At 41.8% G+C, this 19,676-nt stretch overlaps 1 protein-coding gene across 15 annotated transcripts in view; it reads left to right on the top strand.

Moving 5' to 3' along the window:
* Window positions 1–19,676, top strand: part of SPTSSA (serine palmitoyltransferase small subunit A) — a 188,191-nt gene that overhangs the window by 23,065 nt on the left and 145,450 nt on the right. For 11 of the 15 annotated variants that reach the window (XR_012036458.1, XR_012036460.1, XR_012036457.1 and 8 more), the window contains exon 1: window positions 3,216–3,317. The exons of 1 other annotated variant lie outside the window; for it this stretch is intronic. Coding sequence is in view for 1 of the 14 variants with exons in the window: in XM_072838233.1 (XP_072694334.1) it covers window positions 2,957–3,059 (103 nt within the window). In the remaining 13 variants the exon portion in view is untranslated. Of the gene's footprint in view, window positions 1–2,845; window positions 3,060–3,190; window positions 3,318–8,181; window positions 9,217–19,676 lie in introns of those variants that run through there. 3 more of the 15 variants (XR_012036462.1, XM_072838233.1, XR_012036452.1) reach the window with 3 other exon arrangements.

Genomic DNA, 19,676 nt, shown 5'->3' with positions numbered 1-19,676 from the left:
ACTTCCCTTCCTCCTTTGGCTTGTCCTCCCTGAGCCACTTGTTCTCCTGGCTGTCCCTTCTTTTCTTGGCTTCTCCCCTAGGTCTCTCCTCTTTGTTATCAAATCTCAGCTCCTCTCAGCCCATTTATTGGCTCCCTTTGGGCTCTCATCCCCTAAATCTCGAGTGGCTGGGTTTATTCTGTACTGTTCTTCCCATGCTGTGTGCTTTCCCTGGGTGACCTTATCTGCAATCATACTTACTAGGGGCTTACTGAAAATTCACATGCCTCTAGCTCCTGTTCAGGCTTCTCTTTGGAGTTCTAGGCCTATAGGCCCAACTGCCCACTGGACACCTCCACCTCCCTCAGGTACCTCAGACTCACCCTCATCCCAACAGAATTCATGTCTTTTCAGCCAAGCGTCTTCCCCTGGATTCTTTGTGAATATTGTCATCATCCAGGATCCCAGTCTCTTTTCCCTCATTCTAGCCGGTTGTCAATAATAGCAAGATGAAGAAATTTTTGTTCCCTAGATACTCAGGAAGTTGAGGGATGCAGAATGGCTTAGTAGGGCTGTATTCCCAGAGAGATTGAGGAGTTACATACATTGGGGAGAACCACGTGGTAGGAATGGCATTTAGGGAGCTGGTCCAGTGAGGGAAGGGTATCTCTGGGTGATGCTCCCAATCCTGGATAAACTTAACAGAGCATCACCACATGCTGAGGTATTTGGAGGTCTTGAAGAAAAAGGAATGAAGCTTGAATACACCCAAACAGATCTAAAAAGAAATACTTCAGAGAGGAATGGGGACAGAGAGAAGCCTAACGCAGTAAGATTCGGAAATGGGGGGTCAGGTGTACTTAGATCTCTCAAGGGTGAAGATAGTGAGTGTGGGTTATAGATGCTCTATTTACAGGATCTACCTCTGTAATGTCTCCAACCCAATCCTCTTTATTTTATTTTATTTTATTTTATTTTATTTTATTTATTTATTCATGAGAGACAGAGAGAGAGGCAGGGACACAGGCAGGGGGAGAAGCAGGCTCCATGCAGGGAGCCTGCCGTGGGACTCGATCCCAGGACTCCAGGATCATGCTCCTGAGCCGAAGGCAGATGCCCAACCGCCGAGCCACCCAGGTGTCCCTAATCCTCTTCTTAGTATCCTCTAGGCAACTTGCTCACCCCCAAGTCTTGTTTAATCGTATTAAGCCATTGGCTCTTTCTTTTTTCTTTTTCTTTTTTTCCATTGGCTCTTTCATTGTTTGTATGTCCAGGTAAAAAGTCATTGGTTTCTTACACAAGGTCCTGCGGGATGTGGTCTCTCTTTACTATCCAGCTCCATCTCCTGCTACTGACTACACATTCTTTTTGCTTCAGCCACATGAAAGTCCTTCCAGCCCTTTGAGAGCATCACACCTTCCTATAGGGTTCCATGCACCTGTGCTTGGAATATCCTCTCACTCTTTCCTCTCTAAAGTCATCCATTCTGTCATTTCTACCTTTCCTTCAAGACTAAGCTCAAGTACCATTTCCCAGAAGCCTTTGACAACCCCAATCTGATTTTCTCTGGGCTTTCATGGCAGCTTACACATAACATAAAGATACCCTTTACCAGATCTCACTGTAATCAGTTAACTTGTCTCTCTTCCTTAGTAGACTGGGTACTTTATGAAGGCAGATCTCAGAGTAGCTGGCTTTCTATCCCCAATATTTAGCTCATAAACAGCAGCTGATATTTCTAAATGAATAAATAAAAGGCATCAATCATGGAAGTTTTAAGGTTTAAGCAGTAGGATATTTAAACATTTATTTATTTTTTAAAGATTTTATTTATTCACGAGAGACACAGGCAGAGGGAGAAGCAGGCTCCATGCAGGGAGCCTGATGTGGGACTCGATCCCGGGTTTCCAGGATCACTCCCTGGGCTGAAGGCGGCGCTAAACCACTGAGCCACCCGGGTATTTAAACATTTAAACAGCAGTCCGTTTAATTACCATTTCACATGCTGTTTATCTCGTTCCTGAAGGTGAGTACCGTAAAGCTGGCCTATTTGCCAGTGGGAAGACCTGGACATCTAAAAGTGCATCTTCCGGAGGTACCGTCAGCCCACAGACAGATCTTAAGCAGCCTGTTGGCTACAGAACCCACCAGATCAGAGTCCTTTTCCTGGACTTGACCTGTAGGGTACCTCTAGGCACTCAAAGAGGTATGCGGATAGACATATTTAAGGTAATCTCTTTCGTCTTTAGGTTAAGGAGTGCAAGGGGCATGTTGGTGCATGCGGGTGTGTGTGTGTGCGCGCGCGATGGATGGGGGAGGAAGGAAGGAGGCAATGTGCGCATCACTTCTTCAGAGCCGCCTTCTCTGACCTCGTTGACTGGGTGACGTTGGTCTCCCCACAGTCAGAGCACCTTATTCTCCCTCTGTGCACCCATCACAGCTTTACCCGCTTTCGTGTGGTTAGTGCCCCCGCTGGACCGTAAACCGCTCGAGGTAAGGAACCTAATGCGTTCGCCCCGTCCGCCCCTGCACTCCGCTCCCGGTAGGGTGCCAGATTGGCACCAGGAGGCCCCGACCAGCGTTTCTGGCCCCGATTGCAGGTACCGACCACCCCCGGGCGGACTAGCTCCCCGCCGGGCGAGGGCCGGGCCAGGCGGGCGGCGGGGGCGGGCGGGGCGCTCTCGCGCGGACAGGGCTGCGGCTCGCGTGGGCGCGGCCCGGGGCGGGGGCAAGCGGGCAGGGGCGGGCGCGACGCGTGGCCGCGGACCCGCCAATGAGCGTCGGGCGGGCGGGGCTCGGGGCCGACCGCCGGGGCGCGCGCGGGGCTGGGCGTGCCCACGGGTGACGCGCCGGGCCGGAGCCGCCAATAGGCGCGCGCGGGCGAGGGCGGGCCTCGCGGCCGGGGCTGGAGGACGCTCCCCGGAGGCCGGCCGGACAGACTGACGTTCCGCCTCAACGAGGGAAGCGCGTGGCGGGGATGGCGCTGGCGCGGGCCTGGAAGCAAATGTCCTGGTTCTACTACCAGTATCTGCTGGTCACGGCGCTCTACATGCTGGAGCCCTGGGAGCGGACTGTGTTCAGTATCCTGCCCAGGCCGCGGGCGCGGGCGCGGGCGCGGGGGCCGGGGCCGGGCCGGGCCGGGCCGGGCCGGGGCGGGGGCGGCGGAGCTGGAGCCCGGGCCGCATCCTCCGGGCCCAGGCGCCGGGGGCGGGGGGCGGAGGTCGGGGGGCGAGCGGCTCCCGCGCGGCTCGGGAGGGGCGGGGGCCTGGGAGTCGCTGGAGCCGACGTGGAAGCGGCTCCACCGTTGGAGGAAATCCCCCGGGGCGATGTCTAACCAGGTACGTCCTCGCCTGCCTGCGCTGCGGCCGCGCCTGCCTTTGGGAGGCAGGGACCTTGTAAGTGGAGCAGACCGCTCCCGGCTGGGACGCCTCTGACCTTTACCTGTCCCCGAGTGAGCTGACTTTGGTCCTCACGAGACTGCTAACCGGTTTACCAGACTTTTAATCATGTGAACTTGTGTTTGTTACATCCCAATATCGTTTCTGAAAACTGTTGTACCTTTCTGGTTTGCAGGGACGGGGAGTTTAAAAAGTGTGTTTTATTCATTAAGTGCTGTGTTTAGAGTCCGTAGAAGTCGAGCCCAGAAAGGAATTTGTGGTTAGTTGTAGAAAACTGTGTTTTAACAGATAGCTGATGGATACTTGCTAAGGACTATTGAATGTTCCCTACGAGCCAAGCAGCTGTGCTGAGTGCTTTATCTGTATCTTAACTCCTCTAACTTCGTAACAACCTCACTTAATACGCAAGGTCGTGAAAGTAGGCTTTCTGAAGTCTGTGATGTTTGTGTCTTCATTTGTCTGTGTTGACATCCCTTGATACTGTTCTTGCAGGATACATACTGATAATGAGCTGTAACTTTCTTCTTCTTCTTTTTTTTTTTTTTTAATTTGGGGACCAATATGAAATATATTTCACATAACATGCTTACTTCATACAAGATCTCCTTTTCTTACAATGAAGTACAGTTAACAGAGTGTTACTTTAGTTTTAGGTATGCAACAGCGATTTGACAACTCTATATGTTATACCGCCTCCTTGTCAACGTGGTTTAGTTTGGAGTAGTTCAGAACAGCTTTGCAAATGCATTGTTGCATTCAGGTAGAGTGACTGAGATGGTTTCATTCCAGGCATTAATAAATGTGTTTATTTGTATTGAACTAGCCTGAGATTGCACTCAAAGCTGTCTTTTGTTTCAGTACTTTGGAGGAATCTTAAGCTGCTTATGAGGAAATTTATTTTTTATTATTGTTTGTTCCAAAGCTTTCCAGAACTTTTTAAGAACCATAATTTATATTTTGGATTTAAAGTCCGAAAGTAAAATGTGTTCTGATTTCCGGCTCCATTTATTTGTAGCTGCAGTTTAGTTTTATTCTAAGTTCTATAGGTCAGAGCTCATGAAGTCATCCTTGTAAAATGTATACTAAAATATGGAAGCACAAACTTGGGATCTCTGGGTGGCTCAGAGGTTTAGTGCCTGCCTTTGGCCCGGGGCGTGATCCTGGAGTCCAGGGATTGAGTCCCACATCAGGCTCCCTGCATGGAGCCTGCTTCTCCCTCTGCCTGAGTCTCTGCCTCTGTCTCTCTGTCTCTCATGAATAAATAAATAAAATCTTTAAAAGAAGAAAAACAACAAACTTCTTAACTCAGTTAAAATCATCTTTTTAAGGGACGAGGGAGGAATGGGCAAAAGGAGAGGGAGAGAGAATCTTAAGTAGGCTCCATGCCCATCGCAGAACCTGAGATCATGACCTGAGCTGAAATCAGGAGTTGGATGCTTAACAGACTGAGCCACCCAGGAGCCCCATCTTTTTTTTTTTTTTTCCTTGAAAGTTTATGTATTTATTTACTTAAGCAATCTAAACTGAATGTGGGGCTCGAACACACAAACCTGAGATCAAGAGCCATGTGCTCTTCCAACTGAGCCAGCCAGGTGTTTTTCAGTTAAAACAATCTTAAAAATGAATTAAAAAAAAAAAAAGATTTTATTTATTTGACACAGAGAGCAAGTTCGAGCAGGGTGGAAAAGGCAGAAGGAGAGGGAGAAGCAGTCTCCCTGCTGAGCCAGAAACCTGATGTGGGTCTCAACATGGGGCTGGATCCCAGGATGGAGATCATGACCTGAGCCAAGGCAGATGCTTAACCATCTGAGCCACATAGGCGCCCCTTAAAAGTGAATTTAAATAATGTGCTAAATTGACACTCTTTAAGTCAGAAGTTGAGTGTATAGCCTCTGTCAGAGTCTATTACAGATTTCACACTTAAAAGCTTTTGTTTAGGGGTGCCTGGGTGGCTCAGTTGGTTAAGCACCTGCCTTGAGCTCAGGACATGACTCCAGGGTTTTGAGATTAAGCCCCATGTTGTGCTTCCTGCTCAGCAGGGAACCTGCTTCTCCCTCTCCTGCTGCTCCCTGTGCTTGTGCTCTCTGTCAAATAAATAAATAAAATCTTAAAAAAAAAGCTTTTGTTTGCATGTGGATACATGCTACAGTGTCAATGATATTAAGGTTTTTCAGTATGATATTTTAATTAATAATAGTATCCTGTCAATAACCTAGATAATGGCTTTTGGGGGGAATGGAGGAATAAATTACGAACTGAAATGTAGTGCTTTTGTAGATTTTTCCCTTTGAAGTTTTTAACTTCTCATTGGTTTATGTAACCAAGTGATTTGTGTTTTTAAGAAACTAATGAGGGGGCACCTGGGTGGCTCAGTGGTTGAGCATCTGCCTTCGGCTCAGGGGTCCTGGGATAGAGTCCTGCATAGGGTTCCCTGCAGGGAGTCTGCTTCTCTCTCTGCATATGTCTCTGCCTCTCTTTTTATGTCTCTCATGAATAAGTAAATAAAATCTTAAAAAAAAAATAGAACTGCAACCAACTGGCGTTGGGTCCTATAGAATGCTATGGTTTTAATTTTTTTTAAGATTTTTAATTTATTTATTCATGAGACACACACACACACACACACACACACACACACACACACACACACACACACACACAGAGTCAGAGGCAGAGGCAGAGGCAGAGGGAGAAGCAGGTTTCTTGCAGGGAGCCTGATGCGGGACTCGATCCCTGGTCTCCGGGATCAGGCCCTGGGCTGAAGGTGGCGCTAAACCGCTGAGTCACCTGGGCTGCTCAATGCTATGGTTTTATACCTAAGATTAAAAAAAAAAAAAATCTTACATCAAAGCTTGCATGATTGAATTAACCCAAGGTAGAAATGTAATCCTTTTGATGTAAGCCAATCTTAAATTACTATCAGCTGTTATATTATTCTAATTGAACTTCTGGAGTTAAAGTCAGGCATTTAATTATTGTATAGTTTGGAACATTGATTTGAGATGAACCTTCATTCTAGGTTGGAGGAAGGAACTGAATGAGAAAGTTGGATTTTTCCCCACTCGTTAGGAGATTTAATTACTGTGTAGTTTGAATTTCATAAATTCATTAATTGTAAGCTTCATATAGAACCATTTTGTGGCTAGTTACATGGTTTTAGAAAGAGACATACTTTCTTAAAAATACAAAAAAAAAATGAATTGAGGGACGCCTGGGTGGCTCAGTGGTTGAGCATCTGCCTTCAGCTCAGGGTGTGATCCTGGGGTCCTGGGATTGAGTCCTGCATCAGGCTATCTGTGGGGAGCCCACTTCTCCTTCTGCGTATGTCTCTGCCTCTCTGTGTATCTTATGAATAAATAAATAAATAAAAATCTTAAAAAAATACATTGAATCCATTTATCACTGCTAGCATCTTAAAATTTCATATAAGAGAAATTTGTCTGGCTGTCTGAGAAATGGTCTCTGAGGTAGAAGTCCTAGATCGAGACTCCAGAAGAAGGTAATTGCGTTAGTTAACATGTCACTGCTATAACTCCTTTAATAAATTGTCTGTTTTAGAGAACACTGAAGCCTGCTACTAACTACTTCTGCACATTTTCTAGAGGGACGTCCTTGAACATCTGAATTTATTTCTCTTTCTCCATATCAAATAGCTAGAAGTTAATTTGATAGTTGTTGTCAATTGAAAGGTCAATCCTAGTTGAATATGAGGGTTTTTGAAATTATCTAGGTAAGGAAATTGTGAGTTGCAAAAAATAATTTTAAGTATGTTTTTAAGGAAATGCATCTGTGTCAAGTCAGGCACACTGTAAATGGTTCTTGAAACAATAAGATTTAAAAATCCATTTTGTAAATCCTTCCATGCTAGGGCTCATATCCCAAATTTTCTCTTATTATCTGCCTGCTGTTAATCACATTTGAAATGATACATTAGCTTTGGTTTGTCAGCCAGTATTTGAACTTTTTCCCTGTGCAGACATAGTTTCTATCATGCAGGAAAAAGAGATGGACTCCTGATTAAAACAGAAGGTAACAATAAAATGAATCAAATGAGTGCAGAGTCATAATGAATACCGCAGCTGACTGAAATCCACTGAGCTCCTTCTCCAGAGTAGTTTTAACATGTTTCTAAAGCTCCCTTTCCCTACAGGTAGCCTCAGTGGGAAAGGAGAAGCCCAGGTTTTGTAACCAGTGAGACACTCCCTGTGGTGCCTCACGGAATAACATTGTAACCATGCTGTTGAGGAGAGGTGTGGAAAATTAAAAATACCTTGTTAAAATTATTTGAAGCATAAGTAAAAGTTAGTCTTTTTTTTTTTAATTAAAAAAGGCTTTATTCTGTAATCACTGAGCTATATTTGTTATCTTTCTCTGTCTTCTTATGTTTCCATGGCATTTTATACTTCTATTTATTTTAAGTAAACTGTGGGCAGTTTTTTTGGTTTGTGTTAGGAATTAGATTACCCCTGAAAGACAGTCTGTATTTCTTCAAGGAAATTTTTTTTTTTTTTTTTTTTTTTGAGAGCGCGAGAGCAAGCAGGCACAAGTTAGGGGGTGTGGGTAGGGGCAGAGGCCAAGATAGAGGAAGAGAATCTCAAGTAGACAGACTGTGCACTGACAAGGGAACCCCATGGGGGACTTGATCTCATGACCCTGGGATCATGACCTGAGCTGAAATCAAGTGTTGGATGTTAACTGACTGAACCACTCAGGCACCCAAGAAAATAATTTTTTTAAACCACAGTACTGCACACACAACTAGTGCTTGAGAAACATGTTTATATATTATTTTGTCATTTCAAAGGAATCACAGAAGTATTTGGGAATGGTAAAGAGACCCGATTCTCTCCAAGAACTGAATTCTGCGGCAGCCGGGGTGGTTCAGCGGTTTAGCGTTACCTGCAGCCTGGGGTGTGATCCTGGAGTCCCGGGATCGAGTCCCACGTCGGGCTCCCTGCGTGGAGCCTGCTTCTCCCTCTGCTTGTGTCTCTGCCTCTCTCTCTCTCGTACTCTTTGTCTCTCATGAATAAATAAATAAAATCTTTTAAAGAAAGAATTCTTATACAAAAGAAGCTCTTTTGGTGAATTTAAGTTATTATATGGTATTTAAAAATGTGATTTCCTTACAACTTTGAATAATAAACCTATATCAAAGAATAAAATATAGGATGCCCATTCAAGGTCCAAACTTTGGTAGATCCACAGCTGTACCACTGATTTCCAGTCCTGCTACTCAGGAGTTATTTGATCTTGGACAAATCCTTGACCTCTCTTGGTTTGCTTATATGTAAAGTAGGGATAATAGTACATATCTCACTGAGTTGTCATGAGGATTAAACATGCAAAGCCACCATTCTTGCACTCAGTAAGTGGTTTCTCTAAAAAGGCAAAAAACATAATATGACCAAAGGAGTAATAAGTCTTACCACTCATTTCTCAACTCATTCACTCTCCTTATATGATACATCATGTGACCAGTAGTACACATTTAAGAAATGGTTGGCTATGGGTGCCTGTGTCTCTGCCTCTCTCTGTGTGTGTCTCTCATGAATAAATAAATAAAATCTAAAAAAAAACCCTGAATTCTCTTCATCAGACCTGATTCTATTTTATTATTTTTATTTTTTAAAAAGATTTTATTTATTTGAGAGAGAGCGAGACAGATAGTGACAAAGCACAAGCTGGGAGGAGAGGGAGTAGCAGACTCCCCGTTGAGCAGGAAGCCGGATGTGGGGCTTTATCCTAGGACCCTGAGATCATGACTTGAGCCTAAGGCAGACACTCAACCAACTGATCCACCGAGGTGCCCCAAGAGACCTGATTTTAAAACACTTTTAGGGTAGGTTTGGAAGTTGGCTGTTTCTGATGTTGTTGTTGTTTAGAGATTTTATTTATTTGACGGGGTCGGGGGTGGGCAGGAGGCAGGAGAGGGAAGAAGACTCTGCGCTGAGCCGGGAGCCGAATGAGGGGCTCCATCCCAGGACTCTGAAATCATGACCTGAGCCAAAGGCACATACTTAACCTGCTAAGCCACCCAGGCACCCTTTGGCTTTTAATCTTAGTTGAAAAGGATGTTCTTAGAAGATTTTGAAAGAGGAGTGATCCGATCTGACTTTTAGTTGAAAAGGTTTACTTTGGCTGCAGGGTTCGGGATAGATTAAGGGTGGTGAGAGGAGGCAAGGGTAGAAGGTATTTTGGATTGCGGTAGGCTTTGCATGATAATGGAAAAACAGCATTAAAAAATTAATGGTATGTGCTATTTCAGTAGCAGCTAAGCTAATTTATTTTCTTAGATTTTTGCCATGTCCTCAAGTGTTTACAGCTAGAACTGTGAATTTTTCTTTGCATCTTAACATAAAAAAGTACTTGAGAATTTAGAATAAATGAATTCTTAAATTGTAAATAAAAATACATTATACATTCTCATGGTCCAAAACTCAAAAGATGCCAAAAAGGTAGATGGTAAAAGTCTTCTTTCCACCCCAGCCACATCAGGACAACCAGTGTCACTAGTTTTCTGTGCATCTCTCCTGAAATATTCTGTGAAAACTTGGAGAATGCTCTATATCTGTGTTTAATAGTGCCTGGTTGGGCGAAATCAGAGCTTTTATAAGCCAGTGGAGAGTTGTTTGAGGAATAAATTTTGCCATGCAACTTTTGGAGGTAGCAATAATTAAGTTAGTATTTCTTTCTGTGTATTTCCTATGTAACATATTTTTGTAAATAAATACAACAAACAAAACAAAGTTGATCAAGAAAAACCCTATATTTTGGCCAGGGGGGGACTTTAGATCACTTTCTCTGTCTTTGGCAGAGCTTCCTCTGAGCTATTCAATAGAAGAAATTATCATAAAAACCCTAATTCACCAGAGTCTTCTACTATAACTTTCTTCTTAATGAGTGCCTTTTGAAGAAAATGTGCGCACAGAATTCTTTGACACTTTAAATAGAGTTCCAGTAAAAATCAGCATGTGGTTTGATGATTAGGCAAAATTCTTAACATCAGAGAAAGTTACTTCTAGAAAAATATTCACAGCAAATCAGCTTAATGCCTTTTAGAAAGATTTCTCAAGGTACCTTCAAACAAAATATGATTTCAGAATAATGTTGGAATAACCTAAACATTGCCTTCAAACTTATGGAAAAATAAAAAAAGAATTTCTTCTTAATAATCTTCAGTCTTTTATATTTTGTGTCATTTCCTTTTGAACTTCCTTTTGTAGAAATGAAAGCAGTCTCTGTTACAAGGGAAGGCTGAAGGGAGGGGAAGCAGAGGTCAGAATAATTTTAACTGATAAATTAATACTTCCAAGTCTCCACCCCAGAGGTATTCAGACTTTTTGTTTGTAGCCCCTAGAAGAACAAAAATCATACTCTACTAGATATCATCTTGTTCCTTTAAGTTAACATCTGGAATATTTCAGAGTAAATTTAGATAGTTAACAAAGATTTAATTTCCTTAGGTTTTTTTTTTTTTTAAGATTTTATTTATTCTTGAGAGACACACAGAGGGAGAGAGAGAGAGGCAGAGACACAGGCAGAGGGAGAAGCAGGCTCCATGCAGGGAGCCTGATGCGGGACTCCATCCTGGGGCTCCAAGGATCACGCCCTGGGCGGAAGGCAGGCGCCAAATAGCCGAGCCACCCAGGGATCCCCAATTTCCTTAGTTTTCTTATGTGTATTTTATTATTGTATATTTGTATTGAAACCTTAAAACTATGTTTTCTCTGAACAATATTTGTCACATAACCTAACTGGCAAAGCGAGTTCTCATCATGAAGTCAAATAGGCAAAATCAATCATAATTTCTGCAAGAAAAAGCTCAGTGCCATTTTTCTGCTCAAATAAATGTTACATAAACACTTTTACTCATTTTACCTCTTTTTTTTTCTCGAATTTATGACTTTGACAATCATTGGTTAGTTCTCCTCCATATTGGCTGTAGATTTTTGTAAGTGGTAACAGGTACATAGATAAACAATGTATTAAGCTTGTTTGGTGCATCTTCATCCCCATTACGTTTTCTGGACAACCACACATGGGTGTGCTCTGGGACATATCTCATTCCTTTGACTCACACAGCTTTGTTGAGCCTGATGTCAATGTGCATATCTGGAGTTCCATCTTCGTTAGGCAAATTTCTAGATTTTTTTTTTTTTTTTGAGTGCCTGAAGGACATGATTCTTAAAGCCCACACCATGGGTGCACTTGTAAATGTTATAGTGTATTCTCTGGCCACTACCCCACTGATGGCAGAAAGGCCCTTCTTCTCACCACCCTTTTTTGTTGGGAGTCATTCTGTGAGGCCCAGACTGGAAAGGTGTTTCACTTCTGAATTCAGATTACTAGATGGGTAGATGGTGAGGCTGGTAGCTGTGCCAGGAGTTTCTTACCTGAATGAAATAAAGTACAACTTAAGTTAGTTATTATTCCTTTGTTTGCTGATGCAGAAGTTACTTCACACCCTGAGGAAATGCATAATTGTAAGACTCAGGAAGTAGAGTGGGAGAAATGGAGTTGTAAGCAGTAGGGGAAGGGGAACTAGCAGGTCACCATAATTCTCAGATCAGTTGTAGGAGGGAGTACAGTGGCAGTTGATAATGTGTAAGCCCTTCCCCTCAACCCATCCTAACTGTCTGGAAAGTCTTGTCTGTCTGAGGCTCCTGTGCTTTTAGTTCAAAGGCAGCTGCTCTAGCCTGTTTTACTTGGTTGGCTAAGTGAAAATGTTAGACTATCCCTATCTATACTCTTAAAAGATACTATAAGTTTTTCTTTAATAGCTCTCAAGAAAGATGGTAGAGGAATAAAACTGCTACACAAGAACTGAGTGGTCTGTACCAGGATGGGCAGAGAAGGTCACAACAGGTTGGCAGTGGGGACAGAACACATATAGATATTCTCAGTGTTTTGGCATGTGGTACCAGTGATGTGTCAGTAGAAGGACTGTGGGTCCTATATATATGTATATATTTATTTTTTAAGTAAGCTCTGTGCCCAGTATGGGGCTTGAACGTGTGACCCTGAGATCGAGTCCCATGCTCTACAGACTGAGCCAGCCAGTTGTCCCATTAACTACTTCATATTCTTAAAGACTTTGTGACCTACCCCTAGGCTTTGAGTGTTGTAACATTTATGGTACTTAGGAGCAAAGATAAAAGATTGATTCTTTTACTTAAAAAAAAAACAAAACTCCAGTGTTCAAATTTAATAATTAAAACTATATGTCCCTGAAGATCTATGTAATAGAGCATATATACTTTTCATAAATGGAATGCTTAAAAATAGTAGTTATGAAATGATGAAAGTTATTACTTATGATCAATAGCTATGAAAAGTAGAATTAGTACTAAAACAAGAATTTTGGTCACCATGTGTTCCTGAAAAATCCCCAAATAATGGGGTTCATGGGAAAATAGCAGTAGAACAGACCACTCAAAACCTATGCAACTTAGTAATCAAGCACTAACCAAAACAATAATTGGCATCTTGGAGGATAACTTGGATAGCCCAGGCCAGCAGTCTGGAGGCTGCCTCAGGGGACATTAACAATGCATGGACAGAATTGACTGGAAATGCTTAGCAGTGCAGATGGTGTGGGCTGCCATTGAGGAGGTGCAGGAGGCAGGGCAACCTGCCACCCGCTGACAGTTGTGTTGGCCTGGAGGTATGCCTTTCTGGAGAGGGAGCCTGGGTACAGATGCTTACTTTTAATTTTCTTACGATGGAGCTCAGAGGATTCCTGCCTGAGCATCAACTGAGCTAAAGGATGTTTCTTGAAGAAGGTTATAATTCTTCTCCCACTAATCTGGCTCCCCTAATTTATGAAAAATACCATATGAAACAATGTGGCTCTTAAGCTATACTGGTCAGATGTGAGCTAGCTGATGTTCCGGAAATGTATGACAGCAGAACAGATTATATTTCCCCTTTGACCTTTGGACTTCAGATCTGCATGAAATTAAAAGACGCTTTAATTATAAAGGTGCACAGTGATGCATAGCCTTGGTGTCTCTGGGCTCAGAGCTGGAAACCATTTCTAGGACTTCCATTCAGAGTTGAACATGATCATTGCTGGTTTCAGCAGCATGCTTTTTTTGTTTAGTTTTAAAAGAGTTTGTCATCAAGTTGTAGCTTCTAAAATCAATTTCTATGCTTTGGTATAATCCACACACTACAGAAAGGTCAGAGAATGTATTTTGCTTGCTAAATATTAACTTCTGATGCTGATGTCCTTTAATATGACCCACAAATATCAAATTGGCTAACATACATGACTGTAACAGTATCAGTATCTTCCACTTGGTTTCATTTAAGGTAATCAGAAAAGTATCAAGAGATACTTGGTATGTTTGGTAACAATACACTTCCTTAAAAAAATACACTTCCTTAACACTTCTCTTGATGATGACCTCCAGTTTTTATTTTTTTAAACTGAGTTTTTTAATTTTTTTTATTTTTTAGATTTTGTTTATTTATTCATGAGAGACACACAGAGAGGCAGAGACATAGGGAGAGGAAGAAGCAGGCTCCTCACAGGGAGCCCAATGTGGGACTCGATCCCCAGACCTGGGATCATGCCCTGATCCGAAGCAGATGCTCAACCCCTGAGCCACCCAGGTGCCCCTTTAACTAAGTTTTTTATTTAGATTTGAGTATAGTTAACATACAGTTATATTCGTTTCAGATGTACAGTAGAGTACCTCAATAGGTCTATACACTATTCAGTGCTCATAATAAATGTACTCTTTTGTTTTTTTAAGATTTTGTTTATTTAGGGGGGGACTAGGTGGCTTAGTCAGTTATGCATCTGCTTTCAGTTCATGTCCTGATCTCAGGGTCCAGACTCCCTGCTCAGCAAGGAGTCTGTTTCTCTCTTTCCCTCTACCCCCTCCCCCTGCTTGTGCCTTTTTCTGTTTCTCTCTCAAATAACTAAATAGGGATGCCTGGGTGTTTCAGCAGTTGAGCATCTCCCTTCTGCTCAGGGCATGATCCCGGGTTCCTGGGATTGAGTTCCAAGCCTGCTTCTCCCTCTGCCTATGTCTCTGCCTCTCTCTCTCATGAATAAATAAATAAAATATTAAAAAGAAACAACTAAATCTTTAAAAAAAAAAGATTTTGTTTATATATTTATTTATTGAGAGAGAGAGAGCATATGTGTGAGCGCAAGTGGGGATTGATAGATAGGGAGAGAGAATCCCAAGTAGAGTCTGCTCTGAGCACAGAGCTGGACACAGGGCTTGATCCCATGACCTGAGACCAGACCTGAGCTGAAACCAAGAGACAGCCAATCGACTGAGCCGCCCAGTGCAGGATAAATACTTGTTAATTCCCATCATCTATTTTACCCATCCCCCCCACCTGCCCTCTGGTAACCATCAGTTTGTTCTCTGTAGTTAAGAGTTTGCTTTTTTTGGTTTATCTCTCTCCCCTTTTTTTGTTTCTCTCCTTTGCTCATTTGATTTCTTAAATTCTACATATGAGTGAAATCATACAGTATTTGTCTTTTTCTGATAGGCTTTTTTCACTTATCATTATACTCTCCATGTAGCATATGGCAAGATTTCATTCTATTTTTATGGCTGAATAATATTCCATTATATATGTGTGTATGTGTATAAATACATATTTAGACACACACACGCACACCCCTTCTTTATCTGTTCATCTGTCGATGGACACTTGGGCTGCTTCAATAATTTGGCCATTGTAAATAATACTGCAATAATTATAGGAGTGCATGTATCCCTTTGAATTAGTGTTTTTGTATTTTTTGGGTAAATTTGCAGTAGTGCAATTACTGTATTGTAAGGTAGTTCTATTTTTAATTTTTTGAGGATTCTCCATACTTTTTTCCATAGTGACTGTACCAGTTTGCACTCCCATTAACAGTGCACAAGGGTTCATTTCTCCACATCCTCACCAACACTTGTTTCTTGTGTTATTGATTTTAGCCATTCTGACAGGTGTGAAGTGATATCTCTTTGTAGTTTTGATATGTATTTCCCCAATGATGAATGGTGTTGAGCACCTTTTCATATGTCTGTTGGCCATCTGTATGTCTTTTTTGGAGAAATGTCTGCATGTCGTCTGCCCATTTTTAAATTGCATTACCTGTTTTTTGGGTGTTGAGTTATATAAGGTGATCCCCAGTTTTTTGAGGTCAAGGTTAAAAAACCCCAAGAGTAGTAAGGAAGATTTCCTTTTTAGAGCATTACTCAGTGTCGACAATTGTTTTCACTTAGGGTTTTGTTTTGTTTTTAAAGATCCTATTCATTTATCTGACAGAGAGAGAGAGAGAGCACGCACAAGCAGGGAGAGGGAAAAGAAGGCTCCCTACTGAGCAAGGAGCCCTATGTGGGGCTCGATCCCAGCACCCCGAGATCACGACCAGAGCCAAAGGCAGAGGCTCAACCAAGTGAGCCACCCAGGCATCCCTCACTTGGAGTTTTGATTGCTTTTCACAAAACAACCTACAATAATACTTTATTAAATGATTTTCCTTTTTTTATATAATGGTTCCTTAAATTAGATTTATAGAACTCTTGAGTATTTCTTTTTTTTTTTTTTAAAGAAAGGATTTAAAAAATTTTTTTTTAATTTATTTATGATAGTCACACACACACACACACACACACACACACACACACACACACACAGAGAGAGAGGCAGAGACATAGGCAGAGGGAGAAGCAGGCTCCATGCACCAGGAGCCCGACGTGGGACTCGATCCCAGGTCTCCAGGATTGTGCCCTGGGCCAAAGGCAGGCGCCAAACTGCTGCACCACCCAGGGATCCCCTCTTGAGTATTTCTAAGGATAAAAGTAGCATTCAGAATTGACTTTATAAAAGGAATTTGACTGATAGAAGACTGGATTGTTTAGCTTTGTCTTCTGAGTGACCAGTGCAATCAGAGACTTAAAGCATTGGAATTATTTAGATTAGTGAAGAGGTGTAGGTCACACCTGCTGGAACAAAGGTCCGTGGCCTTTTCCCATTGAGAAACTACTTTTGATTTCCCCAAAGTCTTGGAGTTTACTAGGTTACTAAAGTAGGCAGTGATAGTGCAGTTACTGGTTGGGTTGGAAAGTGTTAAGTTACTGTGGTCTTGCTTCTGATGTATTGTACTTATCTTTAAAGCATTTCCTCTCTTTGTTATCAGGATTTTTTTTTTTAAGTTGCTGGGAAAAGGGTTGGGGGATGGTCCTTGTATGAGTAAAAGAAATCTTTATTTTTTCCTATTTAGCTAGAAACTTATCAGCTTATGATTAGTTGGGGATCCCTGTTAAAGAAACAGCAAACAACATGCAGAAATATGGTTTCACATTTGCTTTCAAATTCATTTGCTCTTAAATCCACTGAAGCCATAAAATATTTATGTTACATCCAGGTTATAAATAACCTCTGATTGTTCATTCAGTCCTTGAACAAACGTTTATCTTTAGTGCCTGCACATATCCTGGCACATTATCTCCTCAGTTTTTGAATGATTTATGAAGTACCTGCTTTATCTAGCAATGCACCACAGCTGGAAGCAAAGGAGCAGCTGAGCCAAGGCTCTCTCACTCTTAAGCACTTAAAATTCAGTGGTAGAGACAGTTATAAACATACGAGACAATTTTTTAATTTTTTGAGTTTTGTTGTTGTTATACTCTAGATTTCACTAACTTTATTCTATACTTCGCAAATCATGTAGCCCTCTCTAGAATGTCAACCAGGTTAATTTGTGTACAGCTACTAAAAGGTATATTGTATATTACCTTCCAATGTATGTGTTATAAAACATTGATTTGTTTACATTTTTTTCTGCGTGTGTGAAACAGAAAATTACATTAAGAGTGATTGAGAGGTGGTGCCTAAGTGCCCTCCCCATGCAAGTAGGATCCTAAAATGTTAATGTAGGAAGTGGCCTCATTTTATGGAGAAAAAACTTGGTTCCAGAGGGGCTGTGATGTCCCAGAATTGCACTATAAATTAATAATAAATTAGTAGTGGAGTGACCTTAGGCAATTCCTAAGCATTGTCTAAGTCATGATGTTAAATGCCTGAGCCCTCAAACAATAGTTTTAATAAGGACTGTATTGCCTTTTGTTGCCCAATGGATTTGTCCAAAATTCTCACATCAGCCCTGAAAGGTAGGTCATGTGTGTCCTTTTTTTATGGGTAAGGAGACTAGTGATCGGAGATTTTTTGACACAATCAGGGGATCACAGAGTCACAGCTCAGACCCAGGTCTCCTCCAGGGCCGTAATGTTTCCAGTACCTATTACTTGTACTTCATAGTGTGTGAAGGATTCTTGAAACTTTGAGAGGTGTGTTAAAGAATGCAATGGATTGAGAAATCCACTCAGGTACCAGATAGCAAATTATAGGTAGTATACTCCAAGTGGTATATGTTTAGTTCAGTTTGTGAGAATACTTCTAAGGAGATGAATGTCACATGTTCCCTAATCTTGCAAATGTCACAGTAAAACCAGTGTCTAAGAATGTCAATAAAACTACCATTTTAAGTGATGTCAAGCATATTCTCAGGGAATATTCAACTCAGTTACGTGGGAGCTATTCCAACTACATTGCTTAAATTGCATTGAAGAAATTGTAGAAAGCTACTTTTAGGCAATTTTTTTTTAAAGATTTTATTTATTTATTCATGAGAGACACACAGAGAGAGGCAGAAAGAGACAGAGACACAGAGAAGAGAGATAATAAGCAGGCTCCATGCAGGGAGCCTGATGTGGGACTCGATCTCTGGTCTCCAGGCTGAAGGCAGTGCTAAACCACTGAGTCACCCGGGCTGCCCCAGCAATTTTTTTTTTTAAAGATTTTATTCATTTATCTGAGAGAGACAGAGATAGTGACAGCACAGTCAGGGAGGAGAAGGAGAAGCAGACTCTGCCAAGTAGGAAGCCCAATGTGAGGCTCAATACCAGGACCCTGGGACCATGACCTGAGCCGAAGACACACTTAACCAACTGAGCCACCCAGGCGCCCCTAGAAAGCTACTTAGAACAGGTGCCTTCTTTTTGTGTTTTTTAAAAAGGTGATTATTAAGACGAGTAGATGTTCCTCATGGTCCCATTGTTTATTTACCTAGTATGAGTGTCACTGTACAAGTTGCTTTTAAATATTTTCTTATGTTTCAGAGCTTTAAGATATTTTTTTTGGAATAATTTTGACATTTAATTATCCAGAAAATTTACTGTTAGAGGTTTATTTAATTATTGTGATTCTGGAAATAATTTTGAGAAATGGGATCAGAATATAGAAACATTTCTTGGAGATACACAGGATAAAAGCTAAATTTAATAAGTGGCTCTGGGCACTTTTTGGGAAGCTTATAAATTGGCATTTTTGCATCTAGGTTCAAGTGACTTTCAATAATTTTCTGTTTGTCTTGGCCAGAATCAGAATTGTTTATTCTGGGATCCCTGGGTGGCGCAGCGGTTTAGCGCCTGCCTTTGGCCCAGGGCGCGATCCTAGAGACCCGGGATCGAATCCCACGTCAGGCTTCCGGTGCATGGAGCCTGCTTCTCCCTCTGCCTATGTCTCTGCCTCTCTCTCTCTCTCTGTGTGACTATCATAAATAAATAATAAAAAAAAATTAAAAAAAGAATTGTTTATTCTATTTCTGAGAGCTGAGATTTTCTATTTATTTCCTGGTAACAAATTAGACTCAGTGGTCTCTAACTCAAATTTTGTGAAGGGGAAAAATCCTTCACACAAGACAATTATTAGTCTAGTACTGTATGTAGTTTCATTTTCCTTTACAGTTCTTTTTTTTTTTTAAGATTTTATTTATTTACTCATGACACACACACACACACACACACACACAGGCAGAGACACAGACAGAGGAGAAGCAGGCTCCATGCAGGGAGCCCGATGTGGGACTCGATCCTGGGACTCCAGGATCTCGCCCTGGGCTGACAGCAGACACCAAACTGCTGAGCCGCCCAGGGATCCCCTTCCTTTATAGGGGATCTAAAAAAGTTATAGACTGTTTAGGCATACAAAAACTCCTTAAAGGGTAATATAGTGAATGAGCATATACTACCAACTAGGTGAAGAACAGCATTACTAATACATTTGAAGTTCCATTTATGCCCTTTCTCAGTTACTCCTTTCTTCCTCTTCCCCATTTCACCTCACCAAATAACCATCCTGAATTTAATATATATGATTATAACTTATTTCCTACTGCTTTTATTCCACATATATATGCATCATAGCATAGTGTTGTAAAAAGTTATGAACTCGGGGATCCCTGGGTGGTGCAGCGGTTTGGCGCTTATAAATAAATAA

Source organism: Canis lupus, chromosome 9 (genome assembly GCF_048164855.1).
Source record: "Canis lupus baileyi chromosome 9, mCanLup2.hap1, whole genome shotgun sequence".
Classification (NCBI taxonomy): domain Eukaryota; kingdom Metazoa; phylum Chordata; class Mammalia; order Carnivora; family Canidae; genus Canis; species Canis lupus.
This window is presented reverse-complemented; position numbering and strand designations above follow the sequence as displayed.